The 15871-nt window shown below is 54.5% G+C and overlaps 1 protein-coding gene across 1 annotated transcript; it reads left to right on the top strand.

Annotated features, from left to right (window-relative positions):
• Nucleotides 1–16: 16 nt before the first annotated feature.
• On the top strand, nt 17–15827 carry LOC117975333 (mitogen-activated protein kinase-binding protein 1-like). The gene is made up of 17 exons (XM_063594687.1): nt 17–959; nt 1568–1791; nt 2791–3775; nt 4619–4729; nt 4929–4997; nt 6166–6930; nt 7219–7352; nt 7568–7623; nt 8804–9040; nt 9556–9722; nt 9937–10082; nt 10197–10394; nt 10565–10649; nt 10911–11185; nt 11410–12024; nt 12447–12532; nt 13172–15827. The coding sequence occupies exons 6-17, from the start codon at nt 6740–6742 to the stop codon at nt 13397–13399; spliced, it is 2418 nt and encodes an 805-aa protein (XP_063450757.1). The 5' UTR covers nt 17–959; nt 1568–1791; nt 2791–3775; nt 4619–4729; nt 4929–4997; nt 6166–6739; the 3' UTR covers nt 13400–15827.
• The last annotated feature ends 44 nt before the right edge of the window (nt 15828–15871 follow it).

Raw genomic sequence — 15871 nt, 5'->3', positions numbered from 1 at the left:
GCGATGGGGGTCCCAAGACACGGGGGGGAAGAGGGGCAGCCTCTCAGTCCCGGCATCACGGGGGGTGCCTCCCCTTCCTGCGATGGGGATCCTAAGAGCCAGGGAGGGAAGAGGAGCTGGTTCTCAGTCCCCGCCTCGCGGGGGGTGCCTCCCCGCCCTGCGATGGGGGTCCTAAGAGCCAGGGGGGGAAGAGGGGTTGGCTGTCAGTCCCCGTCTCGCCGGGGGTGCCTCCTCCCCCTGCGATGGGGGTCCTAAGGGCCCAGGAGGAAGAGGGGCTGTCTCTCAGTCCCCGCCTCGCGGGGAGTGCCTCCCCTTCCTGCGATGGGGGTCCTAAGAGCCAGGAGGGGAAGAGGGGCTGGCTTTCAGTCACCACAGCTTGGGGGGCCTTTATGTTCTGGTTTTACCCAAGAGTCAGCTGATTTGCTTCTTGTACTAGCAGGGCAGTTGCTGCCAAGGCCCTCAAACAGGGGGGCCATCCTTTCGAATCCCTGTCTAGCTGTTTAGAGAGGTAGGCCACCGGCCTCAGCCAGGGCTCCACAGTTTGGGTTTAAAGTCCAGCTGCCATCTTTTCTCTGACGCATACAATGGAAAAGGCTTTGTGAGATCCGGTAGCCCCTGGGCTGGGGCTTCCAGAAGTTTTTCGTTTAACTCATGAAAGACTTGCTGTTGTTGGAATCCCCATTCCAAATGTTCCCAGTCCCCCCCCTTTGTGACGTCATACAAAGGCGTGGCTAATCCTGCAAAGTTGGGCTCCGCAGTCTACAAAACCCCACAGCTCCTAGGAATTCTCTCACCAGGCTTCTGCCCTTAGGCTCCGGAAGATTGCAAACGACCTGCTTTCTTTCGGATCCCGGGCTGCTTTCGGACACCTGTCGAATAGTAAATCCCAAGTAAGGTACCTGCGGTCGTCGGCAGATCTGAGTTTTCTTCTTGGACACCTAATACCCACAGCCCTCCAGGTCGATCCTAAGGATCTTAGAATCCTCGATGGGGGTCATAAGCCAGGGGGGGAAGAGGGACTGGCTCTCAGTCCCCGCCTCACGGGGTGTGCCTCCCCCGTGTGATGGGGATCCTCAGAGTTGGGCGGGGATGAAGGGCTGGCTCTCAGTCACCGCCTCGCGGGGAGTGTCTCCCCCCACTGCGATGGGGGTCCTAAGAGCCAGTGGGGGAAGAGGGGCTGGCTCTGAGACCCCGCCTCGCGGGGGGTGCCTCCCCCCCCCCGTGATGGGGGTCCTAAGGGCCAGTGGGAGAAGAGGGGCTGGCTCTGAGACCCTGCCTCGCGATACGGATCCTAAGAGCCAGGGGGGGAACAGGGGCTGGCTCAGTCCCTGCCTCGCGGGGGGCGGCTCGCTCCCCTGTGATGGGCATCCTAAGAGCCAGGGGAGGAAGAGGGGGAGAGGATGATAATAATTTCAGCATCGCAGGCTGTGTTCACCCAGCCTGTTAAATTGTAATTAGTATCCTGAAAGGGAGAGGATGATATTACTCCCCATAACAGACAGATATGACTCCCCATCATAGAGCATGAGGTGTACACCCGCCCTGTGATTTTCTTCCTCATATTCAGAGACCGAGAGGTTGATGTCACTCCCAATATCGGAGGAAGTATACACCCCCGTGTGAGATGGTCCTTAATAATATTCCACGGCAGAGGGGGTGATATGACTACATACATGGCAGAAAGTGGAAACCCCCCAGGGATATTATTCCCACGATCCTGGAGGGAAGAAGATGATGTTACTTTCAATATGATAGAAGGTGGATGAAGTGGTGGACTGCCCCTCCACACCTGTAAGTATTTCTAGTTGGGTGGGACGAGAGACTGATAAAAGAAATAAGACACAGAGACAAAGTGTAAAGATACAACAGTGGGTCCAGGGGACCGGCGCTCAGCACACCAAGGACCTGCACCGGCACCAGCCTCTGAGTTCCCTCAGTTTCTATTGATTATGATTTTCATTATTTTAGCAGAAAGGAATGTAGTAGGAGAGCAGGGTGATGATAAGGAGAAGGTCAGCAGAACATGTGAGCAAAAGAATCTATGTCATAATTAGGTTCAAGGGAAGGTACTATGACTGGACATGCACGTAAGCCAGATTTGTTTCTCTGCACCCAAACATCTCAGTGGAGTAAAGAAGAACAAGGCAGTGTTACTGCAAACATGTCTCGCCTCCCGCCACAGGGCAGCTTTTCTCCTATCTCAGAGTTGAACGAATGTACAATCGGGTTTTACACCAAGACATTCAGTTCCCAGGGGCAAGCAGGAGACAGTGGCCTTCCTCCATCTCAGCTGCAAGAGGCTTTCCTCTTTTACTAATCCACCTCAGCACGGACCCATTACGGGTGTCGGGCTGGGGGACAGTCAGGTCTTTCTCATCCCATGAGGCTATATTTCAGACTATCACATGGGGAGAAACCTTGGACAATACCCCGCTTTCAAGGGCAGAGGTCCCTGTGGCTTTCCACAGTGCATTGTGTCCCCGGTTTATTGAGACTAGAGAATGGCGATGACTTTTACCAAGTATACTGCTGGTAAACATTTTGTTAACAAGGCACGTCCTGCACAGCCCTACATCCCTTAAACTTTGATTTTATACAACACATGTTTTTGTGAGCTCCAGGTTGGTTCAAAGTGGCTGGGGCCAAGCGGCTAGGGCAAAGCTACAAATTAACAACATCTCAGCAAAGCAATTCTTTAAAGGACAGGTCTTTTTCAAAATGGAGTCTCTTATGTCTTTCCTTTCTACATAGACACAGTGACAGTCTGATCTCTCTTTCTTTTCCCTACAGGTGGACACGCCCCCACTGATATTCCTTCTAATTGCAACTTGGGAGAGGAGGATATGACACGCGATATCGCAGGGAGTAGAAACGCCCCTGTGATACTGTTCTTAATATTCAGGGAGGAAGAGGATAATATTACTCCCAATACAGATGGGTGTACACCCGTCTGTGAAAGAGTTCATAATCTCCAGAGGGGGAGATGATATTACTCACAATATGGTAAAGAGGCTGTGAGTCCACGGAGGATCCTCAGAGCCAGCGGGGGAAGAGGGGCTGGCTCTCAGTCCCCGCCTCACGGGGGTGCCTCCCCCCACTGCGATGGGGGTCCTAAGAGCCAGTGGGGGAAGAGGGGCTGGCTCTCTGTACCCGCCTCACGGGGGGTGCCTCCTCCCCCTGCAATGGGGGTCCTAAGGGCCCAGGAGGAAGAGGGGCTGTCTCTCAGTCCCCGCCTCACGGGGAGTGCCTCCCCTTCCTGCGATGGGGGTCCTAAGAGCCAGTGGGGGAAGAGGAGCTGGCTCTCAGTCTCCGCCTCGCGAGGTGCCTCCCCACCTTGCGATCGGGGTCCCAAGAGCCAGGGGGGAAGAGGGGCTGGCTCTCTTTGTGGATGATTCTTTTTCCATTCTCAGGCAGTTTTCTTTTTTCTTTCTTTTTTTTTTTTTTGAGACTGAGTCTTGCTCTGTTGCCCATGCTTTGCTGGATCTCGGGTGACTGCAACCACTGCCTCCCAGGTTCAAGAGATTCTCCTGCCTCAGCCTCCTGAGTAGCTGGGACTAGAGGCGTGTGTCACCACACCCAGCTAATTTTTGTATTTTTAGTAGAGATGGGGTTTCACCATGTTTGCCAGGATGGTCTCTATCTCCTGACCTTGTGATCCACCCACCTCAGCCTCCCAAAGTGCTGGGATTGCAGGTGCGAGCCACTGGGTCCAGCCTCTCAGGCGATTTTCATACCTGCATACTCTGATCACTACTCTGTTCAACAGTCAAGGAGGGTAAGTATTATCTTCAGATTTCCAGAGCTCTGTCTCTGTACAGCCCTCTCCTCCTCAATATTCTGCCCTATGAATTCTAGCCACATTGGCCTTCCCAGACTCACAGTTCTGTCCTCTCAACTCAGGAAGATCTCTGAGCTCCATCTGCATTCTTTCTTCCTGTGCTGTGGCCTGGAAAGTTTTCTAAGGTGTTTGGGAGGTCAATTGTGGGGCTAGCCTCATTTGTTTCTCATTTCTTGAGGATCACTGCCTTTTGATGCTTGATGCCAGTGATTGATTCCCTTTGTTGCTTGAGGGCCATAGTTTCATATATTTTCTCCAGTATTTTTGTTGTTTTAGGTCAGAAAGTAATTTTGGTCTCTGTTACTCCATCTTGGCCAGAAGTGTAAGACCTAAGCATTTACACATCAAAATACTGCACACATAATTTTAGTTTAAGCCACTTTTTAAAAAATCTCCTTCATTTTCCATTTAGCATTCTATTTAGGGTATTACATTGGTTTTTTTGAAATTCTGTTATTGGCAGTTTCTATTGCCTATCAATCCCATTTAAAGATAGTGCATAGGGTATTCTAAAATAGCTGTTAAGCAAAGAGAAAATTGGGCCTGATAGGGTGAGAATCACAGCTCTAATACCTAGAGTGACCTTATAGTGTATTGTCCAAAGGAGATATTTTTGACAGTGAAAGAGGGTGTTGTTAGTAATTATATCAGGACCATGGCCTAAACCAGGAGTATCCCAGGCAGCCTGGGACATATTTGTACCCCATCTCTATTTAATGCCTTTATACAATTCTTTACTTAATTCTACCAGCCTTTATTGAGCCTGCTTTCTTTGTCTAGCTGAGTGCCACGTGCTGACCTCACTAAGATCAATACAGCAAACTCTGAAAGATGGACAGAGAGACAGGAGATGGTCCTTTATAAGGCAGTGTGATCTGTGCTGCAATAGAGGTGAGCACAAGGGCCTTACGAAGGCTCAGTGAAGAGCATGCTTGACTGCAGGGGAGGGCACTTAGGTTAGAAAAGATGAGTCGAAGTATGTTCATAGGGAGCATGGGGTGAGAGGTGGTGGGAAAGGTATTCCAGACAGTGTGTGTCAAGGCCAAGAGCCAGGGGAACACAGGTGGGGCTTCTTTTTTTTTCTTCTAAGATGGAAGAGTGTTCTGATCGGCTGGAAAACAACGCACATGGGAAGCTGTACAGAAATGAGTGGGGAAAGGTAATACTTAACAGCAACAGCAGTTAATATTTAGTGCCCACTTACGACATGCTGGACACAGTTCCGGGTACTCTGAACATATTCGCTCATTTAATCTTTACAACAACCCTATGAGGTAGGTACTATTATTATCTCCATTTTCAGGTGAGGAATCTGAGGCACAGAGAGAGTAAGTATGTTGCCCAGGGCCACGCACCGAGTATGTGGTAGGTCCTGGAGTTGAATGCAGAGCCCCTCCACTCTAAACTCCTGAAAGCCAGATGCTACAAGGTGTTGTTATTCCAAGTGGAGGAATGCTAAGGACAGCATCCTGCAGGTGACCAGGAAACCCTGAAGCATTCGAAGCAGGGGAATGGCTTAAAACAAGGTGGTATAAGAAAGTGCTCCCAGAGCAGCATGAAAGTCTGGTGTAGTGGAGGTCTCCGCTAGCCACAAGAGGTGGTAAGAGGCTGAGCTGAAGCAGCTGCAGCAGGGATGCAGAGGATACATTCCCCAAACCCTTATGGGCAGAGTCCTTTGGCTTCAGTGACCACGGCCAAGGGTGCAGAGGAGAAGCCCAAGAAGATGCCAGGTGTCTGGCTTATGCCCCTGTGTGAACGTGAAGCCTCTCATTGACATGCAGGTTACAGGAGGAAAAGCAGGTTTATTTGGGAAGGAGGCTTCTAGACCATGACTTCCATTTTAGCCATGTAGTTTTTGAAGTGCTTGTACAAGTTCTAGGTGGAAATGTCCAGGTGGCAGTGGGGAACTCAAAGTAGATCTCAGGAGAGAGGCTTAGGCCAGAGGGCTTGGGGAATCATCAGCATGGGGGTGGGAGGAGAGCTGGTATTTGGATGAGATTGCGGTGGAGCAGGAACAGAGTGGGAAAAGGTGGTGATGAACCCAGGGACTCCAGTATGCGGTAGCTGGCTGTGAGATTAGGAAGCAATGAAGGAGGCCGAGAAGGATGTGGGGGAGAAGCATCAATAAGGAATAAATGAGTTGCACGTGCTCCAGAGAGGCCAAATAAAGACTGGATTTGGCTCTCGCAGGTCATACACGAAAGAATCTTGGAACCAAAAGGAAAACGGTGGTGGTTTAAAGGGTATATTCAGTTTCTAGATCTGCTGTCACAAAATACCAGAAACTGGGTGTCTTGTTAAAACAACAGAAATTTTTTCTCTCACAGTTTTGGAAGCTAGAAGTTCAAAACGAGGTGTTGGCAGCACCATGCTCTCTCTGAAGATGCTAGGAAGAATCTGCTCCATGCCTTTCCATTCGCTTCTGGGGTTTCCTGCAAGCCCTGACATTCCTTGGCTTGTAGATGCATCATCCCAGTTTCTGCCCCCATCATCACATGGCCTCCTCTCTGCGTGTGCCTCTGCATTCCCTCTATTCTTCTTCTAAGGACACCGACACCAGTCATAGTGGATTAAGGGTCCACTCCTAACTAATTACATCTGCAACAACCCTATTTCCAAATAAAGTCACATTCTAAGATTCCTAGGGAGAACATGAATTTTTGGGGGTGTGTGGATACTGTTCAACCTGGGACATGGAGTAAATAAATGGCAAGGAAGATTACAGATGACTTTAAGCTAAAGAGGGAGATAGGGTTAAATGTAGGACTTTTTTTTTCCAGGACGGGAGAGGTTTAAACATGTTACTACATTGAATAAATGAAATAACCATGAACATGGAGTGGCTAAAGATTCTAAACTAAGTGCAAGTAATTGATACACGTCCATGGATAAGGGGAACGAATGGCGCTAGCCATTCCACCTGCCCCTCCTTCAGCCAACTGTGTGGCTTTACCCCAGCTGCATTTTGTGTGGCGCCTGAGCTCTGAGATGACCATCAGCATGAGGCACCGTCTGGCCGAGTTGCGCCAGCGTCAGTGGGGCGGCAAGCAGCAAGGACCATCCTCTCCCCGAAGGGCTTCTGGACCCAACCGGTGAGAACAGAATGTGGGCAAGTGATGGGTGGGTGTGCAGACGGCTTGCTGGGACCTCACTGCACTTCCTCCATGCTTTGGGCCTGCCATTCAGCAACTCTGTCTCCCAAGACCTTACCTCTCACACAAGGATCCATGATGTCAGCCTCTTCCCCCTGTTGAGTCTCCTCTCCCCCTATTGAGTCTCCTCTTCCCCTCATTGAGTCTCCTCTTCCTTCTTCCCCCATTGAGCCTCCTCTCCCCCTATTGAGTCTCCTCTCCCCATGCCCTTCCTTGTCTCGGACTCAGGCACCAGGCCCCATCAATGCTGTCTCCTGGACCGGCTCTCTCATCAGACAGTGACAAGGAGGGAGAAGATGAGGGGACTGAAGAAGAACTTCCAGCACTGCCCGTCCTTGCCAAGAGTACCAAGAAGGCACTGGGTCTGTGGCAGTTGGGTGTGGGGGCAGACAGGTCCTAGTTGGTATGATGGCTAGATATGGTTTTTCTGAGACTGTGGGGTGAGAGCAGTGTGAGCTGAGGAAACTGAGGCATCATTGTGGCCACACAGGGTATGGGCTGATGGGGCCAGGGCTCCAGGGTTGGGTGGGGGCGGGGGGGCAGGAGACACTTCCTCTGACTGCCTGTTTCTGTCTAGCCTCGGTTCCCAGCCCAGCCTTGCCCCGAAGCCTGTCCCACTGGGAGATGAGTCAGGTGAGTCGCCATTGTTAAAATGTTCTTCCAAGGTTAGAGGAGGCAAAGGGAGCTGTGAGAACAGGGCTCTCTGGGCCTGGTAGGGTACTGGGGCATGGGGTCTGCCCACACGCTGCACTCCTGTGTCCAAGGAAGGGCTTGTCGGGGAAGTTGAAGCAGCTGGGCCGGTCCTGGGTGCGGGGTGAAGAAAGCCCAGGTATTTCCTTCCTGTGGACCAGTTGGGGTGGATGGAGCACAGGGTTAGTCAGCACTGGGGAGGTGGGGCACTTGTTCAGCTGCCTGGTGCCTGGAAGTAAATATCATCAGAGAAGAGCTCAAGGTGGAGAGGACAAAGGACCCCTAAGCCAGATAGTTAGAACTAAAATGCAGGAAATCAAGGATCCAAAGAGCGGAGATCTGGAGAAACAGTTCTAAAGACCCCGGTTAGGAGGTAAGCGGAGAACTTCCAGAATAGTTAGAGGGAAAAGGCCATGAGGGGACCCATAACTCAGCGACTGCCCTGGGGTGGCCAAAGGGGGATCAAGGTGTTCAGAGCAAGTTCCCAAGCACCAGTACCTTCCGTTGTCAGCAACAGTTTCACAGAGTGATGATGCTGTGGTGTCTCTGGAGCACCCTGACCGGGCCAGGGGTCTCAGGCCTGGGCTATAGGTTTGTCCTTGGTGCTGTGAAGGGACTTTGGGGCCCCCAGCTATTGGAGTGATTGGGGTAGAGAGGCAAAAGGAGTGGTTGGGGTAGACAGGCAGAAGTGGCCTTTGCCCTGGGCTGGGTTTCTTGGGGGACTCTTGGTAGTAAGTGGTTGCTGCTGGGGCTGTCCTCAGAGTAGGAGACTTTTAGAGACCCCCAGCTCTGAGGCATCCACGATACCAGGTGAAGGCTGAGACTAGGGGTTCCTGTGCCAGAGGATGCGGAATGCAGCTAAGAGCGTGAACTCTGGAGCCAGACTAACCTGCAGGCCACTTACTGTCTGTGGGACGCAGACTGGTCACTTAAGCCCCCTGTGCTTCAGTCTCCTCATCTGTAAAACAAGGATGATACTAGTGCCCATTTCAAAAGGTTGCTGTGAGGATGAAGTAAGCTAGCATGTGTAGTGTGCCAGGCACATAGTAAGGGATATGTGGATATTTGTTGATCTGACTGTGTGGTTGTTGTTACTCCTCCCCCACCCCCTACCTCCCACCAGGCACAGGAGTCCGTGGGGTTCCTGGACCCAGCTCCTGCAGCCAACCCGGGACCCAGAAGAAGAGGGCGCTGGGTTCAGCCAGGTGTGGAACTGAGCGTTAGATCCATGCTGGATCTGCGGCAGCTGGAAACACTGGCCCCAAGCCTGCAGGACCCTAGCCAGGACTCGCTGGCCATCATCCCATCTGGTCCCAGGAAGCATGGGCAGCAGGCCCTTGAGACTTCACTCACTAGCCAGGTGAGCCTGCTTTCTCCCAGCTCTCTAGAGAGTTCCAAGGGGCCTTAGGCAGCCTTTGCCACTAGCTGGGACCTGAGCACTGGTCCAGCTATGCTTGCTCTGCCCCTGTGGCACATGGGTAACCTGAACTGCAAAGCCAGGATGGGGGTGGCTGGGCTGTATGGTTTGGTCATCAGGATAGGCAGGGGAGGGGTTGGGGTAGAGAGGCAAAAGTGGCCTTTGCCCTGGGCTGGGTTTCTTGGAGGACTCTTGGTATTAAGTGGTAGCTGGAGGTTGGCAGCCCAGAGTGCTAATACAGTTCATCCAGAAGCTCACATCAGCAACTGGAGCCCAGCCTGGCTTCTCGATGTCTGTCCTTCAGCTTCCCCTTGAATGAGTGCACACCGCATCCTTACTCACCTCCACCTCTTCTCCAAGGGGAGGGTTGGCCCCCAGGATACTCAGGGCTGACCCCCCAGCTACCACTGCCTCATCTGTCACCTCTGCTCTGTTAACATCCCTTTGTGTGTTCCCAGAATGAAAAGCCCCCTCGGCCTCAGGCTTCCCAACCTTGTTCCTATCCCCATATTATCCGACTATTGTCACAAGAGGAAGGGGTCTTTGCCCAAGATCTGGAAACTGCACCCATTGAAGATGGTATTGTCTACCCGGAGCCAAGTGAAAACCCCACCATGGATACCAGGCAAGGATCCTGCCCTAGCCAGACCTCGTGCCCCCATCTTCCCCTCCCTATGAGTGTTCTTTAGTCGAGGGAGGGTTGGCCCCCAGGATACTCAGGGCTTTCCTTCCAGCTCACCACTGCCTCATCCCTCACCCTGATCACAGGCAGGAGTCCAGCGGGGCTGCTGCCTACCCCTGCTCACTGCCTTTTCTTCTCCCTGCTGGAATCCTGACAGTGAGTTCCAAGTGCAGGCTCCAGCCCGGGGAACTCTGGGAAGAGTGTACCCAGGCAGCAGGAGCTCAGAAAAGCACAGCTCTGACAGTGCCTGCTCTGTGGATTACAGCAGCAGCTGCCTTTCCAGCCCAGAGCACCCCACTGAAGGTGAAGCTGTAGCCTGGAGGGAGGGGCCATGGGGGGTGGGGCCTGGAGGTGGGTGGGGAGGCTCTGGCAACAGATGGGTGCAGTGCGATGCCTCTCTCCCCTCCCCACACCCAGACTCTGAGAGCACGGAGCCCCTCAGTGTGGATGGCATCTCCTCAGACCTTGAAGAGCCAGCTGAGGGCGATGAAGAAGAGGAAGAAGAGGAGGGAGGCATGGGCCCCTATGGGCTACAGGAGGGCAGCCCCCAGACTCCAGACCAGGAGCAGTTTCTAAAACAGCACTTTGAGACTCTGGCCAGTGGAGCTGCTCCAGGTGTGGTCAGAGGGCCAGCATTTAGTGCCTGCAATTTGCCCTTCTCCCCTCCTTGCCTACCTGAGAGGAGGGTCCCAGGGTATAGGCTGTGGCTGGGGGTCTCAAGGAGGCAAAAGCTGGGGCAAGGGCTTGGTTTTTGCCCCAATTCATGATTTCTCTGACCTTGGTAGGGGCCCCAGTGCAGGTCCCAGAGAGGTCAGAGTCTCGGAGTATCTCTTCACGATTCCTGTTGCAAGTACAGACCCGCCCACTCAGGTACAGAGGCCCCCTACCCCCCAGCAGCAGCTCTGGCTCTCCTGGCCTCCCAGGGCTGCTGCCCTCTCCTCTCCAGTGTTCTGTCTCTCCATGCGCGGGGTGTTTTGCACTCCCGGTTTTGGGCTAACTGGCCTTTCCCCAGCCCTATCTGGCTTTGTGCTGGTTCTCTCCTAGTGCCCTGGTGCTATGAGTTTCTCGCCATTTTGGCAGGGAGGAGCATTGAGCCTTCTCTGGGCCTTCTCCCACATTTCCTCCCTGTAGGGAAGCCTCCTCAAGCCTGGCACTGATGTCGAGACCAGCCCAGGTGCCACAGGCATCTGGTGAGCAGCCGAGAGGCAATGGTGCCAATCCCCCTGGAGCACCCCCGGAGGTGGAACCGTCCTCTGGCAACCCCAGCCCCCAGCAGGCAGCCTCTGTGCTGTTGCCACGATGCCGTCTCAACCCTGACAGCAGCTGGGCTCCCAAGAGAGTGGCCACAGCCAGCCCCTTTTCTGGACTCCAGAAGACCCAGTCTGTGCACAGTCTGGTGCCACAGGGTGAGGAGCCTGATGGGTTCAGTGCCAGGGTGCAGGGTGTATGGAACACATGTACATGCTGGAGGAGGGAGGGCCTGGTGTGGCCCTGATGTGCCACTGTGCTGGCCACTAGGTGTCCCTTAATGGGCATGTGGAGGGGAACAGCAGCTCTTCGGGATTGGGTGTTGGCACCTGGGATGCCTTCCTCAACACCTGACCTGTGTATACCTCTGTCTCCTTTGCAGAAAGACATGAGGCCAGTCTGCAGGCCCCTTCACCAGGCGCACTGCTGTCTCGGGAGATCGAAGCTCAGGATGGTCTGGGCTCCCTGCCCCCAGCTGATGGCCGTCCGTCTCGGCCTCACTCCTATCAGAACCCCACCACCAGTTCCATGGCCAAGATATCCTGCAGTATCTCTGTTGGGGAGAACCTGGGCCTGGTGGCTGAACCTCAAGCTCATGCCCCCATCCGAGTCTCACCACTCAGCAAGCTGGCCCTGCCCAGCCGGGCTCACCTGGTCCTGGACATCCCCAAACCACTGCCTGACCATCCTACCCTGGCTGCATTCTCTCCTGTCACCAAAGGCCGGGCCCCTGGCGAGGCAGAAAAGCCTGGCTTCCCGGTGGGCCTAGGAAAAGCTCACAGTACAACTGAGAGATGGGCCTGTTTGGGGGAGGGCACCACTCCCAAGCCTAGGACAGAGTGCCAGGCTCATCCTGGGCCCAGCAGCCCCTGTGCCCAGCAACTGCCAGTCAGCAGCCTCTTCCAAGGCCCTGAAAACTTGCAGCCCCCACCCCCTGAGAAGACTCCCAACCCCATGGAATGCACCAAGCCAGGGGCAGCCCTGAGCCAGGACTCAGGTGTGCACCGCTCCCCAGCTCTCATCTCCTGCCCCATCCTTACTCTCCCCTCTCTGTTGGCCACTGTCTGGCTCCATCCCATTTCTGTGGGTACAGCTTCTGGTGTTTCTTGTCCTGTCTGCTCCTGTCGCAGGTCCGTAAGTCACACCCCTGATGGTGAGACCCTCCTGCTAACCTTCATGATTTCCTTGTGACTCACTTGCCCATTCAGTGGCTTCTGAACTTGGGGCTGGCCGTCTCCTCTGGACCTTGTTTGTGTGGTGTTGGGGAGGCCGTTGGAAGAGAAGCCAAGAGGAAGGGACTGAGGGCAAGTGGGGGGTGCAATGCTGAGGGCTAGGTCTCTCCCGCTCTGAGTGTCTTGGGTGCAGAGGCCTGAAAGGGCTACATGCTGGGCCTCACTGAGCTGTATCTGTCTCTTTCAGAGCCAGCGGTGAGCCTGGAGCAGTGTGAGCAGCTGGTGGCAGAGCTCCGCGGCAGCGTGCGCCAGGCAGTGCGGCTCTACCACTCGGTGGGTGTTAGGTGCCCCCCGGCAGGAGGGCGGGCACATCAGTAGTGCTGGGTGTTTCGGATAACCATGTCCAGAACAGTATGCTAAGGCTCTTGTGCTGACAGGATGGCACACTCAAGAACATCTTGGGCAGCATAGGTGAGGGGGTTAGAGGCCAGGCTAGCCTCTTGTACCGGGCACCTGTGGTCATTTCTGGTTAAGAGCTGGAGACTTCCCTCAGGAGGTGAGGCCTGAAGAGACCACACCTCCTAGTTGGCTCAGGACAATCCCAGTTTATGTCGTTGTCCCAGTGTAATTATTAATGGCATCCTTTTTCATATCCATGAATTATTTGGCCCCCTTAGACATAGGGGACAGTGCAAGAAGGCCCAAACTTTGAAAGAGAAAGCAGATTCTGCCGGAGTTGTCATAAGGAGTTGCTTATGAGATGTAGATGGTTCTGCAATCCATTGGGTTCCTCCTTGGGCGTCACCCCCAGAGTCTGCCTGCATCCCATGTTCCCTGGCCATACATGCTGATCTTGGCGGGTAGAGTTCCCAGCTAGTCCCTTCTGAGGCAGGCTGGACCCAGGTGGGGCCCCTCCCTTTTATATGTCTGTTGACAGGCTCCTCCACCTCACTTCTGGGGGTGCTGTTTCAGGTGGCTGGCTGCAAGATGCCCTCAGCAGAGCAAAGTCGGATTGCCCAGCTCCTCAGAGACACCTTCTCTTCAGTGCGACAGGAGCTGGAAGCTGTGGCTGGGGCAGTGCTGTCCAGCCCAGGCAGCAGCCCTGGGGCTGTGGGAGCCGAGCAGACACAGGCCCTGCTGGAGCAATACTCAGAACTGTTGCTTCGAGCCATGGAACGGCGTATGGAAGGCAAACTCTGAGTTCTAGAAGCCTGTCCCAAGTGAATGAATGCCCCAGCGATTCCAAACTGCAGCCCCTCTGCCCCTCACCAAAACCTGCGGGGCTGCTTGGAGTGGAATGCAGGGAGCAGTGTTCAGAGGCAAAGCAGCCTTCCCAGCCGCTCCTCGTGGGGGGCCTGCATTTATTAATTTATTTCCCTGACTGTTGCCTCACTTCCTTGGAACTCCTGCCTCCACAGCCCCTCCAGTGGCAGGGACAGGTCTTGGGTCTTTGTCATCTTGGTGCTGTGAGAGGTAGGAGGGCAGCCTGCCCCATCTAGGAATCTGGGAAGGGCTGGCCCTCTCTTAGAAGCCATTTGAAATTACTGCAGGGATTAGCTCCCTGTGGTGGAGCATACACAGGATACTCTGGGGTCGAGGTGAGAGGTGATGTGGTATTCAGTGCCCGTCAGCCAACTGTGGGCCTTCACCTCTACCTGCACTTCCCCTCTCACACCAGCTGCACTCCCCTGGCTGCCAGAGCAGGGTGGTTTTCCCCAATACCTGGCAGCTCAGAAAGGCAGAGCCATCTGGCCGTCCAGGGTGTCCCCAGCCATCAGGAGACTTGAGTTGGTATTTGGACCTGAGCCCGCACATTCCACTCCCATTTTCCCTCCAAGAGGGGCCCAGCATTGTATTTCCCTGTGACCCCTTACTCTCCTGGCCAGAACTTGAGCCAGCTGTGGGACGTTGCTGCAGGACAGTAAGCCCTCACCTGGGCAAACATGAAGCTCTGGCCTCCTTTCCTCAGCCCCTTGTTCTTCCCTGTCCTCCACCCTGGACCCCAGCCGGCTGCTGGAGCCCAGAGGCCACCTTCTCCCTGCATCCTGAATGATGCTTAGTCAGAAGCCTGTGTTGGAACATCCCTCGTTTACAGGGCGCTGGCCTACCTCCTGAGGACCTTGGCCACAGATGAGATCACACGCATGCACGCGCACACATGTACACACACCTACCTGCACAGCACGCTGTTGAGTGTTGGTTGCCAGAGTATCCGGCTGGCTGCTGTGTGCCTGGTTTCCTCACATCCTGCCTCAGCTTCACCACCCTGGCTTATGTGGAACACCTATCAGGGAGCAGAAAAGGGGTGCAGTACACTAAGTGAACCCAGATTCTGGATTCTTGGTGTCCACAGCCTAGCTGATACGAGATGGCCCATAGGACACCTGGTTTAGGTAGAAGGAGCCTCCTCAAAGGCAGTGCTGGGCACCCACGGGTGTGCTGGATACTGGAGTTTGAGAGGAGGGAGGTGCTGGGGCCAAAGGAGACACTAGAAAAATGGTAGATGGGACAGGTAAGTGGCAGAGGTGAGGGGATAAGTTAGAATGTAAAAGGGCAGTAATTAGGGGTGAGGGAAAGGAGATAGGGGACCCTAGGAGGTAGAGTGGGACCATGTCGTGAGGCAGTTGAAGAGTTGAGGAAAGGTTTTTCTGGGCCCTACTGCTCCCCTCTGCTGCAGGTAAGTCAGAGCAGCTTTACTACAGCTTCAGGCCACGAGAGCCCCTTCACCCGCCCTGCTGCACCATAGGCAGAGGCTTATAAAGAAATGGGTTCCGGGCCAGGTGTGGTGGCTCAAGCCTGTAATCTCAGCACTTTGGGAGGCCGAGGCGGGTGGATCACGAGGTCAGGTGATCGAGATCAGCCTGGCCAACATGGTGAAACCCTGTCTCTACTAAAAATAAAAAAATTAGCTGGGCGTGGTGGTGGGCACCTGTAATCCCAGCTACTCGGGAGGTTTAGGCAGGAGAATCGCTTGAACCCTGGAGGTGGAGGTGGAGGTTGCAGTGAGCCGAGATCGCGCCATTGCACTCCAACCTAGGTGACAAAGCTACACGCCATCTCAAAAAAAAAAAAAGAAAGAAAAAAGAAAAAGGGTTACAAAAGGTTCCCAGCTCCGGGGCATCAGCCGGAGTGCGCTTGAGCTGCTCCAAACCTGGCCCTTCCCCACTCCTCTAGCATCGCCACCCGCATGGCCCTGGAACTCCCGCGGCGGCGGGGGCGGGCCCGTGCCTGCTGTGCCCCGACTTCCCACACCAGCCGCGCCCACCGCAGGTGGGACTCAGGTTCGCCCTCTGGGCCAGGTCCTTCACGAGGAGGCAGCTACCCTTCGCCAGAAGTTTGTGCGAATGTGGCCGCCCTTTTCCTGCCCTCTGCCCCATGTGGGTGGGGGGCCTCGTGGCCCGGCCGGCGCCCCGTCCCCTTCTGCATGTCTGAGGCCACCGGCAACCGCCGCCCCACTCCAGGTTTGCCCCCGCCCTGTTTTGAAAGCCCCTTATTTATAACTTTTATACTTTGTGCAGGTCGCAGCGCTTCCCGCCTCATCCTCGGCTGCATGGGGCGGGGGGGCTGTTTTTAACGTGCCCGTTTGTACTGATGTATGAACTTGTCAATAAACACAATTGTTTGTTAACCCTGGGATGCCGGCCCAGTGGGGCAGGCCGAAGCGGGCGCTGC

The sequence above is a fragment of the Pan paniscus genome, chromosome 12, assembly GCF_029289425.2.
Source record: "Pan paniscus chromosome 12, NHGRI_mPanPan1-v2.0_pri, whole genome shotgun sequence".
In the NCBI taxonomy this organism is placed as follows: domain Eukaryota; kingdom Metazoa; phylum Chordata; class Mammalia; order Primates; family Hominidae; genus Pan; species Pan paniscus.
The sequence above is the reverse complement of the archived record's forward strand: the minus strand, read 5'-3'. Positions and strand labels throughout refer to the sequence as shown.